The sequence below is a fragment of the Arvicanthis niloticus genome, chromosome 3 (genome assembly GCF_011762505.2).
Source record: "Arvicanthis niloticus isolate mArvNil1 chromosome 3, mArvNil1.pat.X, whole genome shotgun sequence".
In the NCBI taxonomy this organism is placed as follows: Eukaryota; Metazoa; Chordata; class Mammalia; order Rodentia; family Muridae; genus Arvicanthis; species Arvicanthis niloticus.
Window position 1 is genome coordinate 99285184 of NC_047660.1, and position 20480 is coordinate 99305663.

Consider the following 20480-nt stretch of genomic DNA (forward strand, 5'->3'; position numbering starts at 1 on the left):
TGTAATCACATATTGTCATTGAGAGACTGCATTATCCTTTATAGAAATCACCATAATTACTTACTCTAGTAATGCACTTGATTAGTATTTTAGAAAGTTGGTGATATTTGGCTTAAATGAAAAGTATATAATGTCACTCTGTAATGCCAGCTGTCCTACCCCATTAACACAATCCTTGGAGACAAGCAAGTAGCAATTGTTATACGGTGAGAAATTTCAAGATTTTTTTTTGTATTAAACATGATTTGTGTTTGTGACTCAGAATTAGCTGTTTCTCCTTGACATATGGAGTCTTGCACTGTACAAGTACTTGCAAACTTGCCTGGATTGTGCTTTTCACTCAAGTGTGTTCCCTGTCAGGTCTGCAGGGACTGTGAAGTAATAGATTAGAAAAATATGTTGCATCATTTGCTTTCAAAAGCAGCTTTGAAAGTAAAGGATTTATTTGGTTTACACATCCCAATCACAGTTTGTTACTGAGGAAAGCCAAGGCAGGAAGCCAAGGCAGGAAGTGAAGACTGGAGACAGGGAAGCCCTGGAGGAATGCTGCCCACTGGCTTGCTATCTATAGTGGGCTGGACCCTCCTACACCAATCATTAATCAATCTTCATGGCAGGTAATGGGGAATCTCTGTGTGGTACTTTACACAAGCTACTTAATGCTTGTGGATGTTACATAGCCTGAAATCTAGGACATCAGAAAGTGTTCTTACATAACTATGTACCTAAATTAAATACAATGAAAGTAATTAAAGGATAAGATAGATTGCCACTAGAATATGTTTTATGATCCTGTAAAAAATAGAAATATTTGAAAATATCACCAGAAAGCAGTAATTACACCATGGCCTCTGCTTCAATTCATGTCTCAGTTTGGTCCATTGAGAAAATGGAGCTGGCATAGTTCCCCACAACAGGAGGTTACACCGGGTATGTAGAAAACAGAGACTTGGGAGGGACAGCAGATGCTAATACAGATGCCTCACCCAGGGTCACCTCGAGGAAACAGAGATGCTGAGATGTGTTAAGAGGTAGAGTTGGGGTTAATCGTTTTGCTTTAAAAATAAAACCACAAATGTAGTAAGCCAGAAGGAAAGATTCAAACTTAAATTTGTTTGGTAATGTAACAGAAAAAAAATACAGTACTTTATATAGCAAAATAATTACCAATAAGTAAAAAATAGTCGTGACCAGGGATCTCGTTGCTGGTCTCATTTTCCCAAAGAATTTTCTCACTTCCTGACTACAAGGAATTTCTTCTTTTTGTAAGCTAAGCATATGTTAATTATATATAATAATGAGTTTGATATGACATTTTCTATTTCTTAAAAAGATTTTGCTTTTAAGTTATTAATGAATGTATGTGGGAGAGAAGGCTTGTGCACACAAGTGCATGGCCATTGAGATCAGAAGAGGATGTTGGATCCCCTGGAGCTGACGTTTCACGTAGTTATGAGCTGACTGATGTGCTACTAGTTCGTCTGCAAGAGCAGCTCGCTCTGTTAGACACTGAGGTGTCTCCAACCGTTTCCCTCATTATGGCATTTTTGTGTGTGTGTGTGTGTGTGTGTATGTGTGTGTGTGTGTGAGTGTCTGTGAGTGTGTTTCTACATGAGTGTGTGTATGTGTGTGTGTGTGAGTGTCTGTGAGTGTGTTTCTACATGAGTGTGTGTATGTGTGTGTGTGTGAGTGTCTGTGAGTGTGTTTCTACATGAGTGTGTGTATGTGTGTGTGTGTGAGTGTCTGTGAGTGTGTTTCTACATGAGTGTGTGTATGTGTGTGTGTGTGAGTGTCTGTGAGTGTGTGTCTACATGAGTGTGTGTGTGCACATGAGTGTGTGTGAGTGTGTTTTTTATATTCACCTCTATTATCTTATTCTGTGGCTTTGTACTCCACACCTCTTTCCTTTCTCCCTCTTTTTCTCTCTCCCTTCCTATCTATTTTTGATGGCCAAAATACATTTCTCCAGGGTTGCTTACAGGCTCCCAAGTAAGGGTGAGGGATTGTTTACAGGAATATATGCTCCCTACCAGTGCCTGTACTGGAGAAAATCTCTCCCTTCCTAAGAAACCATTACATGTCTATAGATATTTAGAGACATGAGGTTTCATGAGACTATTCCCTTCCTCTATATCTCTCTGCATAGGTTGATGGGGAAGAGCTAATGTTCCCTTACTCCTCCCTTAACAGGCTATTGAGAAGTCCAGTCTTGCACTGGTCCTGTGTGGAGAATTACAGTAGCTATGATCTTGAGAGCACATAAGATGGCTGGGGAGATGACTCTATAAACATGACTTTCCCCCATAAAAAGCCAAGTGTGATTACACATGCTCATACCCCTGCGGCCCTGGCAATGGGGCTGGAGACAGATAGATGCCAAGAGTTTCTTAGTCATCTATCTTAGCTGAAAGCCCAAGAGCTTCCACTTAGTGAGAGAACCCATCTCAAGGCAACGGGACAAAGAATAGTGGACAGTGTGCTTGGCTGGCTAGATGGCGTAAACTAAATCTGTCTGGACTCTCAAGCCTTTTGATTGAGTAGTTTTGGACCACACTGTCAGTCATTCTGTCCCTTCTTCCAAACTCTGCAGGGAAAATGGCAAAATGGCTACTTATGGCACAGGGTGTGGCCTCTCTTCCTCATCAGCTTGCATGCAGTTATAATGAGATTGCCATTTTCTGTTTAAGCTCCATTCATGGGAATGAAATGTTTCCACTGTGCATTTATATTGAAGTCATGACTGTTGAATGGCACACAAGCTTCTCCAGTGAAACGTAGTTTTTTACCATGTCCCCCTTGGCTGCATGACAAGGCCAGCCTGGTGGACCTCACAGGCAGTGGAAGGGCCTTCAGGAGACCAGGGAATTGTCTGTATGCTGGGCTCCATATGGAGGGAGTATGTGTGAGCAGGATTGTATCTGATAAGATTAATTGCTGAAACAACTCTAGGAATATAGATGTTAGACTGGTTTATTTTCTCCTACTAATTTTATTTCCATTTTCTTATCTACCATGAGTAAAAGCTATAATCTTAATATTTCAGATATTAACTGGTTGGATAATGCTATTCTTAGGATTTTCTGGCTAATGGCCAATGATTAACAATGGAACACATAGAATCCCCTCCTGCTCACTTAGAGGGCTGACTCCTCTTCAGAGCGGCTGAGAAGATACCAGAGTGACCCTGTATTAAAAGTGCTTAGCCTTTTCTGCCCCAGGTACCCCATGTGTCCCATAGATTCCAGCAGCAACTGTGTGGGTCACTTGGTAACAGCTGCTTCTCAGCCAGACCTTGGGCAGTGTGGAGGCCTACATAGCACATTTTGCAAGAAATATCTGATAGAATATTCTTCTCTCCTTTTTCCTAGTCTTTTCTATAAAAACTATATGCTATATTTTTTGATTGTTCCTATCTAGTATAATTTCAGTATTTGAGGGAAGAGTTGTACCTTATGAATATCACTCCTGAAAGCATCAAAATGGGGCTCTTTGTAGTGTAACCTCAGCAGGACTTGGGCTTACAAGTAGAAGATGGGATAGTGCAGAGCTGGACAGAGTGGTGGAGTAGGGGAAGGGTAGCAGTGGAGGATGACAGATGGGGTATTGTATTTACTGTCCTTTCAACTGAGTAGTTTTGGTGTTGGTGGCTTGTGATATTTCTGGGGCAATGTCCTCTTGATTGCTGCTATCTTCTTTACCACACAGCCTCCAAGCATGACTCTGTGATCCTCCCAGAGTCTTTGGAAGCCCCTAGCAGCCTTTCACAAGTGCCATTTCTATATAGATGAGCTGTAGAGCTTTTGTGGGGTAGTAATGGTTTTTAAGGCAGGACAATAGAAATTAAGGGAGGGCATGGTCCATGTGCTTTCTCCAATTCCCTCACCCTCACCACAGTAGAGAAGGGATAGACATGGCTATGGAACCCCTAAATTTTAAATTAGCAGCCATAGGTAACATTCCCTGAGCACTATTGTTTCTAAATCCTGTGCTTTTCATACTTGTATATAGTAGCTGGGTAGTTTGTGATAAGAATAATCACTTTCTCTGCTTTTAGTTGTCGAGGTTTGCACATAGACATTGCTTGACTTGATAAATCTGGATTGCGTTATTCAACCCTGTAAGAAGGATGATGTGTGCATGGAACACCTAGAGCAGTCCTTGTCAAAGCCCATAGCTGTGGAGTCTCAACACCATTGCACGAGGAATCAGTTCTCAGGAGCTAGACAGATAGATGTACTAGGAAATGGGAGTCTCCATGGAATAAGCTGCCAAAGGACAGGGCAGGTAGGCAAAGAGTATCCTTGTAGCCTTTGCTCAGTCTCTATCCCTGACATCAGACAGCATTGTGTCTGGTCTCATACTCTCTCTATATTGTCTGATATGACAGTGTTCTTATAGGATCAAATGCACCTAATCAAGTGAGACCTTACCTTAATGTGATCATATCTTGAAAGCAAGGTCACATTTATAGAGCCTGGGCTTTGGGACTTCACTGGATCCTTTCAGAGACGCAGCACTTGGGAGACTTAGAAAGATGTAATTTTCAGGGAAAGAGAAATAAGCCATTTAATTTGGAAAATGCTGACTTTGGAAAAAAATTTTTTTTAATTTTATTTTTTAAATAATGAGGCAACATGTCCAAAAGAGGAAAAGGATGCCACAGTCAGGCATCTGTTGCTGTGAAGCAATCCCCAGGAAACTTAAAGTGTATATTTGACTTGTGGTTACAGAGGTTTTGATCTGTGGTCATTGTCTTCACTGTTTCAGGGCCAGCAGTAAGACAAAACATTATGGTGGACAGCAAACCCAAAGCTGCTCATCTCATGATAGCCATGGAACAAAGAGAGAGAAAGCAGCCAAGGTCAAATGCTATACTTCAAGACACACCTAATGACCTGCCTTTTTAAGTAGGCTCCCCTCAAATATCCACTACCTCCCAATATGTCAAACTATAACTACATGAATGAGTGTTTCCATTGATAAGATCAGGTCCTCATGATACAATTATTTTCAAGGGCCTCATTTCCCAAACCCGCTTTACCACAGACCAAACCTTCAACACATTGTCTTAAGGAGCCACATATACAGAACATACCATCCTATGTAGAGTTTGCTGTCAGGTGACTCATGCTGGACTGGATTGGCGAGTGGAAAGGGTGGATATTTAATGGAGAGAGGGGGGCGGGAAGAGGGAGCCCTGAGGCAGCTTTGAGCGAAGAGGTGGGAGGTAGGAAGAAGGAAAGTTAGGAGAGATAGAAGAGAGCAGCATCAGATAAGACAGTTTCTATCAGGGAACAAACACCTTTGCTGAGGTCAGTGGCAGCAGGATAGACTCTCTGGCAGCTATCCTTTTCATGAGGTAATGTTACAGAATCTGATGTCAAAAACCAAAGAACATCCCATGGGTCTCTAATAAACAGGGATGGATTGATTACCCATTGAGGTCTCAAAGGAAGCAGCTTGACAGAGTGATTCAGGCAGTTCTGGGTTACTTGAGGTCATGTTCTCATAAGGCGGTTACTTGTCAGAAATGAATGTTGATGCTGTAATTATCTACACTTCAGTTCCTAACTAGCTGTTACAATTTAGAAATATATAAGCTTTAGCTTTTAAATGTTAGTTTTCAGTTGCGGGAAAAACATTTTTCAGCACTGAACTATTTAAAATACATGTGGAGATTTTAATGCCAGAATGAGATTTGATGCTGGTTCATTTTGAAGCATATATTAATTACACTTTAGTAAAAGTGTATTTTGTAGTTCTTATCCTAAAGTTTCTGATGATAGCTTTTGGAAAGTCACATGTATTCTATTGAGTATTATCATTATAAAAGAAATTAATGCTGGTTGAAAGAATTTGAAAAAATGCATAAACTTACACACACACACACACACACATACATACATACATACACACACATACACACATATATAACTAGCTATCATTAGCCATTACATATTTTTAATTCTCTTATATTGTGAAATATTTCATAAGTGTGACAAATGTACAATTAGATATACTAGGTTTCAAATACATTCTGTCTTATTATATTTATTTAATTGTTTTGAAGAAAAAGGAAATGACAACATGAAAGTTAAGAAAAGGCACTGCCAGAAAGGAGGAGGAAAGAGGAGGGAAAAGGAGGGAGGAAGAGGGAGGAAGAGAGAAGGAGAAGGACAGAGGAAGAGGAAAGGGGGAGGAGGAGAGAGGAGGAGGAGAAGGGAGAAGGAGGAAAGAGGAGGGAGGAGGAGGGAGGGCAGGTCAGGGTAACCAAGGAGAGTTCATGTAACAAGAGTACATTATATGCATTATGAAGATTGGCAGTGGGGCCCAAAGGAAAGAATGTTATCGAACACTTCTTATGTACATTTTCCTTCCTCCCCAGAGAGAGACACTTTCTGGAAGTTGGGGTCCTTCCTTCCTACTCATTTATATACCTTGCTCCGTGTGCAACTTCTCATTACTAAATACAGAAGTATCACCAGTGTCTGGAAGGCCTGCCCCAGAAACTCCTATAAGGAAAGGCCTGAGCTATGCGGAGTAGAAGAGGCTGAGCCAGCAATGCAGAACAGCTTACATGCATGGCGGGAGGGCTGGGGAAGGAACAGCTCTGGACAATTGCCTCTATAGGAATGGCAGTTCCCTACCACCTGCAAAGTCTGCCAGGTAAAGCCTCATAAGTGTCATGGGTCCTGCCTGCAAGACTGTAGGTGGGAACTTGAGCTCCTCAGTATGGTAACTGGTTTGATTCTTTTGAGGCCAACTTGTCTTCCAAAGTGGCTGCACCATTTGATTCCCACCAGCAATGTGTGAAGGCTCCAAGGCCCCGCTGCTCAAGCCTGCTTTTGCCATCAGTCCTTTGAGTGTCCTTGTGACTAGTGATGTTGACTGTCTGCCCATTAGTGTCTCCTGCATGTCTTTATTATTGAGATGTAACAGCTTTTGCTTTTTTTTCTTCTTCTTCTTCTGGGTAACAGACCCATATCATGATGGTGCATGTTTTCTCTCATTTTGTAGATTTTCTTTGTACTGTTTATTTTTAAATTATGATGAATTCTAACTAACCACTTTGGTTACTTACACTAGGGATTGTTATCTAATTGAAAGTTAGAGTCTCAGAACTGTTTTCTTCTGTAAGTGTAATCTGCTTACCTCTTTCAGTCATGTCTGTGACTTGTGTAGAATTAGCGTTTTATATAGCATGAAGAAGGTCACTTCACTCTTTTGCCTATAATTATCTAGTCCCAGCACCATTGGTTAACGTGACTATTCTCCCCACGTTGTGCTGTGTTGGCATCTCAGTTACTTTTTTGTTGCTGTGATGAGATGCTGTGACCATGACAACTTGTAGAGGAGTTCAACTGAGGCTGAGTCCATGACCACCAAAGTAGGGAGCGTCACTGGAACAGTAGCTAAGAGTTCACATCTCAGGACACAACCATGATGTAGACAGAGCCAACTGGCAACAGCTACCCCCAGTGACACACCTCCTCCAACAAAGCCACACTTCCTAATCCTTCCCAAACAGTGCCATCAACTGGGGACCAACATTCACATACGTGAGCCTATGTGGGCCCTTCTCATTCAAACCACCCCACATCACTGGAAGACAGAGCATCCAATGGCTGTTACCATCTGTCATGTTGGTTGTGGTGACAGGAGTGGATATGGTGGAAGATGTCGTTGTGCTTTTGATGAGCTTTTCCCAGTGCCTAGTGAAGTTAAATAACCGTCTTTCTTCTCCATTCAAATTTTCTGTGTGTTTTTCATTACTGAGATTTTTAGGTTTGACTTTCAGTTTTATTTCATCTCTCCTTATGGGTGTTCTTATGTGTGCCCAATAGGGTCAATGACTGTAGGTTTATAGTATGTTTTAATAGCACTGTGTATAAGCTCTCCAAGTTGTTTTTATTTTTAAAGATTTTTGTCTATTCTGCATTCCATTGTTTTCATGTGGTTTGGGGATCCACATGTTAATTTCCACAAAAGTCAGCAGTCTTAAATGGCAGAAGAGTGACCCAGGTTCCACGAGTCCACACCTGTGAATATATTGTCCAACAGTGAAGGGGAATTAAGGTGGAAGATGAATTTGAGAGTGCGCAGTGAAGTGTAAGGAAGCTTTTAACGTGGAGAATGAGGCAGAAGAAGAAATGGGAGGGTGAGTGCCAGAAGGAGGCCTGATTGCAGCTGCTGACATTGAGTCTCAGCCAAGGAGCATGGCACTCTCTGGAAACCTGAGAGATCAGGGCAGGAACTCCCCAGAGTTTTCAGAAAGGAACACAATCATACCAAACCCAACTTTAACCCAAGAAGAACCACTATAGAATAATCTAACTATAAATCTGCCTTACACGTCTAAAGATCTGATTGTCATAGGACTTAGTGAAAACCACACAGCTGTTTATGCAATAGGAAGTCATTAAAGTTTTTAATACAAGATTCTTTAGGCTTTTGAAAAAAAATTTTTTTTAAGATATTAGATAGATTTTAGTGTACACATCACATATTTTTCATAATTTCATTGTCTTGTAACTTCTTTGATCTATTGATTATGTAGGGGTATTTTTTTAATTCATATTTTTCTAACTTTTATCACAAAGCATTTATCAAAACATGTGTTGGATTTATAAGAGACATCTCGTTTATTTACTCTGCATTGGGGAAAGAGCCTTATGAGAAGAGCTCGCTCACTGTGCTGTGTTAATGGGCTGAGAAGGAGGCACTGGCTGCCAAGAGCTCCCCTGTGGCTGCCACTGTATCCTCCACTGACTTCCATATAACCTCTTTTTGGCTGCACTGGCCCTGTATTTTAATGTTCTGGATTTGAGAACTGAGAGAGAATGTGCCAAGAGTTCTGAGAATGCAGCACTCTCCAGCCATGTGCTTCATGTATTTGTATCACACTTGCCAATATCTTATTGCCTAAAGCCACTCACATGATGAAACTTAGATGTAATGTAAAAGGGACTTCTAATGGCGCACAGACCAATCAAGCTGGGTTCATTTTAGAACACTAAGTGACTTATCTGCTATGCCTGATATGTAAGAGTGTTATAAATTCATAAAAAAGTATGTGCTTTGTTTTTTGGACGTGTTCAATACGTTCAATATTCAGCTATACATATTGAAAAATTATTCAAATCTGCTACAGCTTCATTTATGTAAAGGATGCATTGTGTTTTTATTATTGTATATTATTGAAATTACTTGTTTACTTAAAAGTAGTAAATTAGTATGATAGTTGTTTCTGCTTTGTGTCTGTGGGGTTTTATGTAAGCATCCTAATTCTGAACTTGTCCCTCCCACCAGTAACACATAGCTGCTATGCTAGGGATTTTGTTTCCTTGTCCCAGATGCTGTATCATGTTGTTATGATCGGTTATTATTTTCATTACCATCCTCAGTCATCTTAAGTTTTGGGCTGAATTTGTAACGACCCTGTCCGGCTCACCTGTCTCTCATTGTTTATGAACATCTCTCCTGGGCGGCTCTTCTTTCAGAAAGCTCACCAAGCTCCTCTTTCTGCTTTATTTTACCCAGTGAGGTGATCATCTCTAAAGTCCCCTAAGTATTGCACAGCTGGCAATCCTTACTTCGTCTTTGATCTCTCCCTCATTCCACCATTTTACATATTCAAGAAAAGGCAGAGGTAAAAATTACTGTAGTAAAGATATCCCAGGTCTCATATTTTAAACAGTGTTGCAGTTTATAGCTCCTGAAAGTCTGAAAGGAAACTGAGCAAAAAGCTGCCCTGTCCCTGGGTATCACTGTATCCAGCCACATAAAGCCTTGGCCATCACTGTAGAGTTTCCTGCAGCCACACAGAGCCCTGGCCATCCCTGTAATGTCCCCTCCAGCCACACAGAGCCCTGGCCATCCCTGTAGTGTCCCCTCCAGCCACACAGAGACCCCACTACAGAGGAAGCAAGGCAAATCTGGAGCCAAGTAAAGTGCTTTGTTCCCTTCTGTTCTGAAATCCCCAGTAAGTGTACTGAAAGACAGAACAAATGATTGCTTTTACCTATGTTAAGTGGTGGTCACAGTGCTATAAGGAAGTTGGGCATATGAAAGTCTATCCTGTAGGCAGATGCCCTTAGGCCAGTGGTCCTCAACCTTCCTAGTGCTGTGGCCCTTTAATATAGTTCCTCATCTTGTGGTGACCCCCAACCATAGACACTGCCATGTCATAACTGTAATTCTACTACAGTTAAAATCATAATGTAAGTATCTGATATGTGACCACCCCAAAGGTGTCTAGACCCACATGTTGAGAACCACTGGTAGAGGCAGAGATGCTGGGCAACTGCTTATCTTTTAGACCTCAGTTTCTAGTCAGGCTGGTAGAAATAGTATGTGGCAAACCAGAATGTCAACAAAGCAGAACAGCTTAATTTGTGGTCAAGACAGTTTTTCTCTGTAACCCAGACTGACCTTGAACTCGCAGTCCTCATGCCAGGCATTCTACTTATCTCGAGAGCCACAGCTTCAGGAGAGAACACCTCCTGCCCGAGTCACAGACGCCAAGGAACGGTTGAGGAAAAGGCTCTTCCACCTTTGTCTCCCCGTTCTGTCTCTATCTCACAATCTTAGGGAAATTGCTATGACGCCTTACCATGTAGCCTTGACACAATGTAGCCATGTTAGGCTGTTGCCAGATGGTTTATCATTATCCAGACAGTCATGATCAAACACACATATGATGGCCCTGGATATCCCAAGTTTAAGGAGAGGTCTCCGAATGTGAGAACTGAGGTGTTTCCTCAAGGACGTTAGGGGATGGGATTTTTCTTCATTTTCTTCAAGCTGCATGGCTTTTGTTTTGCTTTTGTTGGTAGCTCTCTGTATACAGCTTAGAGAATGGTTTACAGCAGGTGGCAAGGAGTTAGAAGCAAATCAGTGTGAGCCAGCTGCATAGCCCACAGCCAGGGTCTCTTCCATTCTCCATCAAGAAAGGAACATTTATTTCTTGCCTTCGTCAGCCTCATGGGAGGGTAGAGTTTAGACTTACTCACCTAGCATTTTCTGAGCAAACAGTAACTGTTCAGTTTGGAGCATCAATTACCTGTCTTGTAGAATAAGAAATTCCTGGTTTGTTTAAAGACAATAAAATATAAAATGTATGTGTTAGCACTGTACCAGCTGGGCACAATGGCATACTCTGAAATTCTAGCACCTAGGAGGTTGAGACAGGAGCATCCTCTGAGTTCAATGCTAGCCTGAGCTATGTAGTCAGCCCCTGTCTTTGAAAAAAAAACTTTACGTTTTTTAGGATTAAAAACAATACTCATACCACCACCCACTTTAAAATGCCAAAGAATAGGGAAATGCCAGTTTATGAGGTAAACTTTATATTTTAAAGTAGTCTATCTTCTTTATAGCAGTTCATATATTTTTATTAACTTACGTGTTAGTCTCCTTAGCTAGGATATGAATTCTCCAAGGCTATGTTTTGGCCTTGCTTGTCCCTGTTTAGTCAAGTCTAATAGTAGCATGAGTCATAGAGTACTTGCTCAGTAAAGATGTTTGTTGACTGACTGAAAGGATGACTATCTGGAGAAGCTGAAGCATGTCTGTGCTGTTGGAGCTTGTTGCAGAACATCCTTGCAGAGCTGCATGGGAGAACCTGTTTTTCCCATAGGAAACCTGACCTGGGTTAGAGGGCAGTGGTTCTGAGGATGAGCATGCTGCTGGGGTGGTGCTGGGTAGAAGAGTCACAAAGAAAGCCGGGGGTGAGGAGAAAGGCTGACCTGCATGGAGCAGCTGAGAGAGGTTATATCCTGATCTCAAACTGGGCCTGCAGGAAAGGATAGCCTGATGTCACTGTCACCACTAGCAACTTTTACACAGGACTGTCAATGTCCCTGACTGAGAAATAAATTTCTTTACTGTACTACTACTTGACTGTACTTCGTTGACTATAGATGCAATGATCAGTTCCCTGCGCCCTGCCCCCGTGACTTATCTGTCTTGCCGAACTGTAACTCTGTGGGCAGAGTAACTCCTTTCTCTCTTAAGTCATCTTTACTAGTGGTTTTTTGTTTGTTTGTTTTTGTATTTTTGAGATAGGCTTTCTCTGTGCAGTGCAGGCTGTCCTGGAACTTGCTCTGTAGACCAGGATTGCCTTGAACTCACAGATATCTGCCAGCCTCTGCCTCCTGAGTGCTGGGATTAAAGGTGTGTCTCATCACACCTGGCTCAAAGTTGTTGTTGCTTTTTAATCCCAGCAACAAGAAAAGAATCTATGGCATCATTTTCTTTCCCCTGATGAGTTTGTATTTCAGAAACCTCTAAGCGATGTCCAGCAAGCACATCTTGTCTATCTGTTTGATGTCAGCTGGTACCTGTGAGCTCAGAGCAGTGTGATGCCAGACTACAGACAGTGGTGGCTCCTGGATAAGGTTGTAAAGGAAGACTGTTGACACACAGCACAGTGACAGCTATTGCCGTGCCCAGCCATGTGTAGGCTATGACTGGTAGCCATGGGTACCAGCATGACTGTTATGCTCCAGCTGTTCTAACTTCTTCCTCCATGTCTGTTTCTCCTGTCTCCATGTTAAGGAGAGTGCTATCCACTGAATTGAGACAGAGACCTGGGAACCAGGAGGAGGAGGAAAAGGAGGAAAAAGAGAGGCCTTCCCCGCTCACATTTAGTCAGTGTTGAAGTCCAGAGGTTGCCAGGTGTCAGCACAGTGGTGGAGGCCTGCCTGCCTTCTGGCTCTGTATTTTTACTCCTCCACAGGGCGTCAGGGTGCTCTTTGCCTTCTGCTCTGCTGGGATTCATAGTAAGTGGGGTCTCAAAAGAAAGAATGAAGACATTTTCAAGATGCTTCTGAGAGTCTTTTTTTTTTTTTTTAAGTTTTGCCTTTCACCAGATACTCAAGTAATGTGTTCTTTCTTTCCAGAAACTGTATCCAGACCTTCATCTATCTCAGTGCCCCAACTGCCTTCCTCATTAATTCCCATTGACTCACACCCTGCCATGGTGATTACCTTTCATCCATTTCTCAGCAACAGTTTATCTATCTCAAGCAAATACAAACAGCCACACAGGCTTTTATGTGGATATAAATATACACATATATGCATAGATACACACATTTTAGGGCTGTGTGTTAAATCTTTAACTGAGTCACTTCAAGCTCTCTCCATAGGCTACTTTCTAGTTCAAATTAAACATATATGCCAATATATACCATTTATCATGCCACCTTGGTGGGATTATATACTCATGGTGCAGGGGAAACTTGGTCTCCATGGCTGCCTAGAACAGATTCCTTGGCTCTGGTGTAGATGCTCTGCGTTCTTTCCAAATGTATGTTTGGGTGTCCTGCTTGGTTTATGGTGATATGTTAGCTTACTTTCCTTTAAAAAAAAAAAACTTTTTATTTTAACTTTAAAAAAATTTTTTTCATTATGTGTATGCGTGTAAATATATGTTTATTTGAGTGCAGGTGCCCACAGAGGCCAGAAGAGAGCAGTAGCTTTGGGCTGGACTTAGAGGCAGTTACAAGTGACTTAATTTGGGTGCTGTAAACTAAACATGGGTCACCTCCAAAACCAGCAAGCACTCTTAGCTGCGGGGCAGTTCTCCACTTCCACCCCCATTTTCTTTCTTAAAGACAGTCAGAAAAGAGAGGGACATGAATCAATACCTGGGAACTAAATGTACTTTTTAATAGACACAGAATTAATACATTTAGTGGGATGTGAAATTCCTTTTCCATCTTTTCCTTATGGAAATATTATCAGGTGAATTATTTCAATCAAGTGCTGAGTCTCTAAACACTTAGCTCTTACTATGACCCAAGCTCCTTAGGACCCTATACTAGTATTTCCAACACTTGTTAGGGAAACATTTTCTCTTATGGAGTCTCCAGGGACCACTTTTATAGTGATACATTGTCAATGAGATATTTTCTCATCGACCATTTCCAGTTTCTCTCTAAGTACTAATTTCACAGACTCGTCAGCTAATGATCTGTCTCAGCCCTGTTATTTCTCTTCATAGTCATCTTGAACAGTTTGGTTCTTACAAATTTCTATCTATCAAATGTAATCTTGCCTTCTGTGGAACAAACCGATGCCCGAGGGGTATAAACTTGAGTCATTAGTGTGAGGTGGAGACACAGGAGGAGTTAGGAATCCACATGAAATATCAGATGCAGAAGAAACATTGAATCTGAGCATCAGAGAAGTCTCATGGGAGGAGGGTGAGCATCCTTGAGGGTTTCAGTATAGGAGCAAGCTTTTGGGCACCCATGTGATAAGGTGACAAATGACAGTGGAGGTGGATTAAAAACGGGAATGTTTTCTCAGGAAGAATCGCAGGGGAGAAGCTGGTCAACCAGGGACAATGCAGATGCCTGGTGAAAGCTGTCTCCTAGTTGCAGAAACTGGTCTGTATCCTCAGAGAGACTGAACCCTGTGTACCCCTTAGGACCAGTCCTATAAATCCATGAAGCAAAGGAGGCTGTGGACATCAGGGTCCTCAGCTCTAGGTTGTAATTGGTTCAATGAATCAAGTCATTGAACTCCATGGTAGAGTCAAGCTGTCACTGTACCCCAGAGTTCCTGGTTTGTGACACAGCCTGGCAGTGGGTTGAACTTCCTTCTCTATGGTATCATGAGCAGTAGAACTTAGCTCCAAGAGTTACCAGGAAGTACTTACTTACTTACTTACTTACTAATTGCATACCTAGTATTAGGTTTCATTATGGCATTTCAGTCATAATTTGTTTTGATTGATTTTCTTCCTCCCTTTGTGCTCCCATCCTTTTATTAAGTATATCCTTTGACTCTGAGCAGCCTTTTGCTCATGTCCTATTACCTATTCTATTACCATCCCTGACCTTCCTGAACACCTTTTGCTCATCTTATGATCCCCTTCTTAGTTTCCTGTCCTGTTGCTATGATAAGACAAAGGCAACTCAGGGGAGAAATGGGCTCTGTCTCTGGAGGTATCGAATGGATCAACGTTGCATTTGGAGAAAGTCCCCTTGGTGTCTCTGAAGAAGGTAGCTTAGAGCAGGAGAACCTCTCTGCTTTTAGGACAAGCTCTGGCTGTGTTTGGGGACCCATTCCATTTCCTTCATATGACTTCTACTTGCTCTGCATCCTACCAGCTTCAGTGGAGCCTGTCTGTCCCATCAAGGAGCTCTTTGTTATCCTACAGTTCCAGGCAGGGGCCATGTCTGCCTCCCAGTGCTGGTGGTACCCACCACAGAGTGCAGAGGAGTGATGGCTTTCCTCTTCCATCCATGTCTCCAGTTTTCCCTCTGCTGGACTCTCCTTGGAGATTCAAATACCAGACATCACTGTCTTGAAAGCAAGCTCAGTCCTGCTTTTTCCATCCTCCCCCATCTCACAAGCTCCTGACCCATCCCTACGCTTTGCAGATACAAGTCCTCAAGTAAGTTATCTAAACTTAACATGAACCAAATCCACACCAGGGCACTCTACACTCTAGTCTTCCCCAGCATCTGTCTATTCCACCCTTTCCTCAGGCCGCCTGCAGACTTGTAAGAAACAGTTGATACTGAGGTGGGGGCCTCCACTCTGCCTCTTTCCTCAGTGTGGGTGTGTGGTGTGGATGTGTGGTGTGGATGTGTGGTGTGGGTGTGTGGAGTGGGTGTGGTGGGGGTGTGTGGTGTGGGTGTGTAGTGTGGATGTGTGGTGTGAGTGTGTGGAGTGGGTGTGGTGTGGGTGTGTGGTGTGGGTGTGTGGTGTGGTGTGGGTATGTGGTGTGGGTGTGTGGTGTGGATGTGTGGTGTGGATGTGTGGTGTGGGTGTGTGGTGTGGGTGTGTGAAGTGGGTGTGGTGGGGGTGTGTGGTGTGGATGTGTAGTGTGGATGTGTGGTGTGAGTGTGTGGAGTGGGTGTGGTGTGGGTGTGTGGTGTGGTGTGGATGTGTGGTGTGGGTGTGTGGTGTGGATGTGTGGTGTGGATGTGTGATGTGGGTCTGTGGTGTGGGTGTGTGGTGTGGGTATGTGGTGTGGGTGTGGTGTGGGTGTGTGGTGTGGGTGTGGTGGGGGTGTGTGGTGTGGATGTGCGGTGTGGGTGTGTGGTGTGGGTGTGGTGGGGGTGTGTGGTGTGGGGGTGTGAGCAATCAACAATCCCAGCTGGGGTGACCTTTTGCAATGGGGCAGGGCCAAAAATCCCCAAGATGGCAGTTGGTTGGCTCTAAGAGCAGTCACTTACAACAAAGCCTTGTGTTGCTTCCACCACCTCCCAATAGCATCAGGCTGAGGAATAAGCCTTTAACACTTGGGCCTCTGAGAGACACTTGAGCTCCAACCTGTAGCAAGAGAGGACAAAACAGAACTAGTACTTGTGTGTGAAGGAAAGAGAGAGAATTTGGAGGGTGCTTGCCTCATCTCAGGTTAAGTCAGGTTATTTATGCCACTTGGAGAAGCACGTGTCTTTGCAGGAAGTCATTTCCAGAAACACAGAAGTCTGGCTGGGTGAGTGTGAGATTAAATATTGATATTTTAACAATATTCAATATCAATATGTTCCAGAAATTTAGTATATTATATGTGGTTCTTCAAAATGTTCATGTTGAGGCTCTAACTGCCCATGTAGCCACGTTTGGAGGTGAGCCTGTTGTGAGGGTGAGCCTCCAGGTCTGATCAGTGCCTTTCATCAAGCAGACATCAGAGAGATTGATTCCTTTCCCTCTGCCCCATAAGAGGACATAGTAAGGAAGGTTTATCTTCAAGGAAGAAATAGAGCTCTCGCAGGACTTGAACTGGCTGGCACCCATACTCATGTGCTTTCAAGGTTCCAGAGCCTTAAAGAAATAGCTATTGTTTGCTGTAGTCTATGGCATGTGGTTAATGGCATCCAACTTGATTAGCAAGCTACTGTATTTACTGTGTTGCTCAGACTGTCCCAGGTCTCACCTCTGAATCTCTGGGACATACGCAACTCATTATGAGTAGTTTTGTTTGCATCTTTTGTTTTGAATAACCTTATACATGTTCTGCCTTAGCCCAAGAACCTGCTATTCCTGAAATGAGATCTGATTTTTTTTTTTTAATGGAGGAAAAGGAACAAAAGCTGAGGTTTGAGGCATTGTGACCATTGCTACTAGGCCTTGTGTTTCTGGACCTCTGCTGACTTGATGTTTCTATGCATACAGCCATCTGCATCTCCATGAAACTGAATGGAGTTTCTTCTGTAGTCTCCAAACTTTTGGGGATAGACTATCTATCTCTATTGTCTTCCAACCTTATAGCTAACTAGGTTTTAACCATGAATTATTGCCTTCTTTTATTCTAACACACCTGTACAGCTGTGGTGAAATGGTTGCTCTGAACTTCTGTGGAAAACAACTTGTTTAGTTCAAGTATCATATTAATGTATATTTCTGCCTGGTTTTTACATTAGTGCTTCCAAAACCTTGGATGTTTCAAACATATGTATGCCTTCTTGCACAGGGTTCATAACAGTTTTCAGTTTTCTCTGTGTTATTCATCAGGGTAGGTGTGTGTGTGTATGTGTGTGTGTGTATGAATGTATGTATGAATGTATGTGTATATGTGCATATATTTGTGTCTATGTGTGCATGTATATGAATGCATGTATATATGTGCATATTTGTGTATGTGTAGATTGTGTGTGTATATGCATGTGTATGTGTGTGTGTATGTATGTATGTGTATCTGTGCATGTGTGTATATGTACCTGTGCATATGTGTATATGTTCAAGTGTGTGTATGTGTATATGTGTGCATGTGTATATGTATGTGTGCATGTGTGTATGTGTATATGTGCATATGTGTGTATAGTGTATGTGAGTGTGTGTATGTATGTATGTGTGTATGTGCATATGTGTGTATAGTGTATGTGAGCGTGTGAGCGTGTGAGCGTGTGTGTGTGTGTGTGTGTGTGTGTGTGTAGTGTGCACAGTGAAATTTAGCTACTGAGCATCGCTGCTGTGGAAATGAAGAGTCTGCTTGTACACATGAGGCTTTCAGCATGGATCATCTCATTTTGTTCACTTAGTTCCATTGAGAAGAAAGTAAATTATTTAAAAACCATCATAATGTCCAGGTCTAGCATGCTTTGAAATTCACCAAAGTCCAACATTTGTTTTCCTTGTTCGATGAGTAAATAAGAATTACTTGTAATTAGCAGCTTAATTGATTGTATATCAGCAAGGGAGCACTCATGAAAAATTAAAATTGAAATGGTTTGTCTTTGATTCTCAATTAGATCAAACCTATTCATTTTGCTCTCATTTTGCCTTTATTCTCTGTGAAATCACCCTTCTAGAGCAGATGTGTGTGCTGTGTTGTGTGTTTGTGTGTGTATGTGGGTATGTATATACGGTATGTTGTGTGTGTGTGTGTTGTGTAGTGTGTGTATGATGTGTGGTGTGATGTTTGTATGTGGTATGTGTGTGTGTGTGAGAGAGAGATGTGTGGTGTGGTGTGGTGTGATGTTTGTATGTGTGTGTATTTGTGTGTGTTGTGGGTTGTAGTGTATGTGTAGTTCAGATAAATGGTATTCCAGCCTCCCTTCCTATCAAGCTGGTTATGAACTCTGCTTATTTGATTTCTAGAATATTTTAGTGGAATACATGTAGCTCCTTGACATGTACTCAACCCTACACTACTTTTCTGTTCACGTGAACATTTTTATTGTCTATAAAGTACAGCATTTACAGTTTTACACACTTAATTAAAGATGTTTTCAGTTTTTCCAAAGATCTCCTATTTTTGTTAAATGTCATATAAATTGAGCTCTGTGTGTGGGTTGCGCCTTTACACAGTGACAGCACAGACTCCTCTTGGATTAGTTTGACCAAGAACAAGCCCAAATTAGAGTTCTTTAGTTCTCTCTGTGTGTCTTTCAATTGTTCTCTCTTTTATTAGACAATACAGAAAGAATCACACGGGGAAGGAATACTTTACAAAAAAACTTTATCAGACAGCAGTGAGGGAAACCACAAGAAAATCCACATAATCAACTAGGCAAGTCTCTCAGGGGCTCGCAGGTACTGAACTGACAACCAGAGAGCCTGCATGGGACTGACCTAGGCCCTCTGCATATATGCTACAGTTGTGTAGCTTGGTCTTCCTGTGGGACTCCTAACAGTGCAAGCAGGGGCTGCCTCTCACTCTTTTGCCTTCTTTGGGGGCCCCATTTCTCTTATTAGGTTGCTTCAGCCAGCCTTAATATGAGGGGAGGTACCTAGTGTTACTGCAACTTGTTACACCCTGCTTAGTTGATATCCAAGGGAGACTTGCCTTGTTCTGAAGAGAAACAGAGGGAGAATGGAGGGGAGGGAACAGAGGGAAGTAGGGGGAAGAACTGGAAGAAGAGGAGGGAGAGGAAACTGCAATTAAGATGTTAAAAAAATTAAGAAAAAACCCCTTAAATTAAAGAAATCTTTAGCAGAGTTTTACTAAGATTTAAGTCACTGGCTTCTGCTGACCACAGTGCACCCTGAAGCACTCAGTGCTGCAAACACAAACTCTATCTGCAGGTTGTTTCCATCCCATTGGCTGCTTTTATCAAATTATCACCACAACACACTTGTATGTGCCTTACTCAAAGTCGGGGACACAGAAGAATGAATTACTATAAAAATGTTAGGATTAACGTTTGCATTAGCTTAGGCTATAAATGCTGATTGCATGGGAGAATTAGTGGCAAGTAAGGTTGGGTTTTACACTGTCCTCTTAAAAGGAGGCTAAAATTAAACAGACTGATTCACATTAGGCCAGCAGGTTAAGTCAGAAGTGATCTCAGGGCATATTGTTAACTTTGGCTGTGAGGGCCAGGAAGGTTCAGACTCTGAATATAAGAGATGTTTCCAGAAAATTGTATCATCATGGCTCAACACTCATTTCTTTCTTCTTAGAAAAGTCTATCTTAAGTTAGGAGTAAGGGAGTGTATGTGAGGCTTCATACAGTTAACTCTCCTCACCATACATTGTATGCTGGTACATGGGTTGGTTACAGCCGAGGCTGTGAATCAGTGTTGGCTATCCCACTAAGGCTCTGTCAGCCCATGTGTCACCTCAAATAAGCTGCTGTGGAGGGGGCAGTGGAGTTAGATGCTCATCACCCAGCAAGCAGGAGTAGGGAGAGTTGCATGGCTGTGTTCACAGGATTTCAAGAGCTGGGAAAAGAGAGGAAATACCTTGCAAGTCTTTTTCTGAATCACTGTTACCAAAGCCAATCATGTGGTCAACCTCAGGCACCAGAACTGGAGAGTCTCCTAGCCCACTACAAAGATCATGCCAAGGATTTGGGAACTTTGTGGTATCATTGAGGAAGAGGAGCAACAACACTGAGATAAATAAGCTGGGTTGTCCTCACACATGCGCACTACCATGCCTCATATTTTGAGTTCCTAGCTGAGCTACGTTCTACAAGGTGCTCTCCTTCACACTAAATTAAAATTAAAAGAAAATGCCAAATCTACAACCTCTCTTAAATTAAATTCACTTTTAGGTTGTTGAAGTTGCA

General features: G+C 42.2%; 1 protein-coding gene across 4 annotated transcripts in view; it reads left to right on the forward strand.

Moving 5' to 3' along the window:
* Nek10 (NIMA related kinase 10) overlaps positions 1-20480 on the forward strand; it is a 176329-nt gene that overhangs the window by 87298 nt on the left and 68551 nt on the right. Inside the window, exon 1 of one of the 4 annotated variants that reach the window (XM_076931587.1) lies at positions 492-617. The exons of the other annotated variants lie outside the window; for them this stretch is intronic. Within the exon in view, the coding sequence (XP_076787702.1) occupies positions 544-617 (74 nt within the window). The 5' untranslated portion in view covers positions 492-543. Of the gene's footprint in view, positions 1-491; positions 618-20480 lie in introns of those variants that run through there. 4 annotated transcript variants of the gene reach the window in all.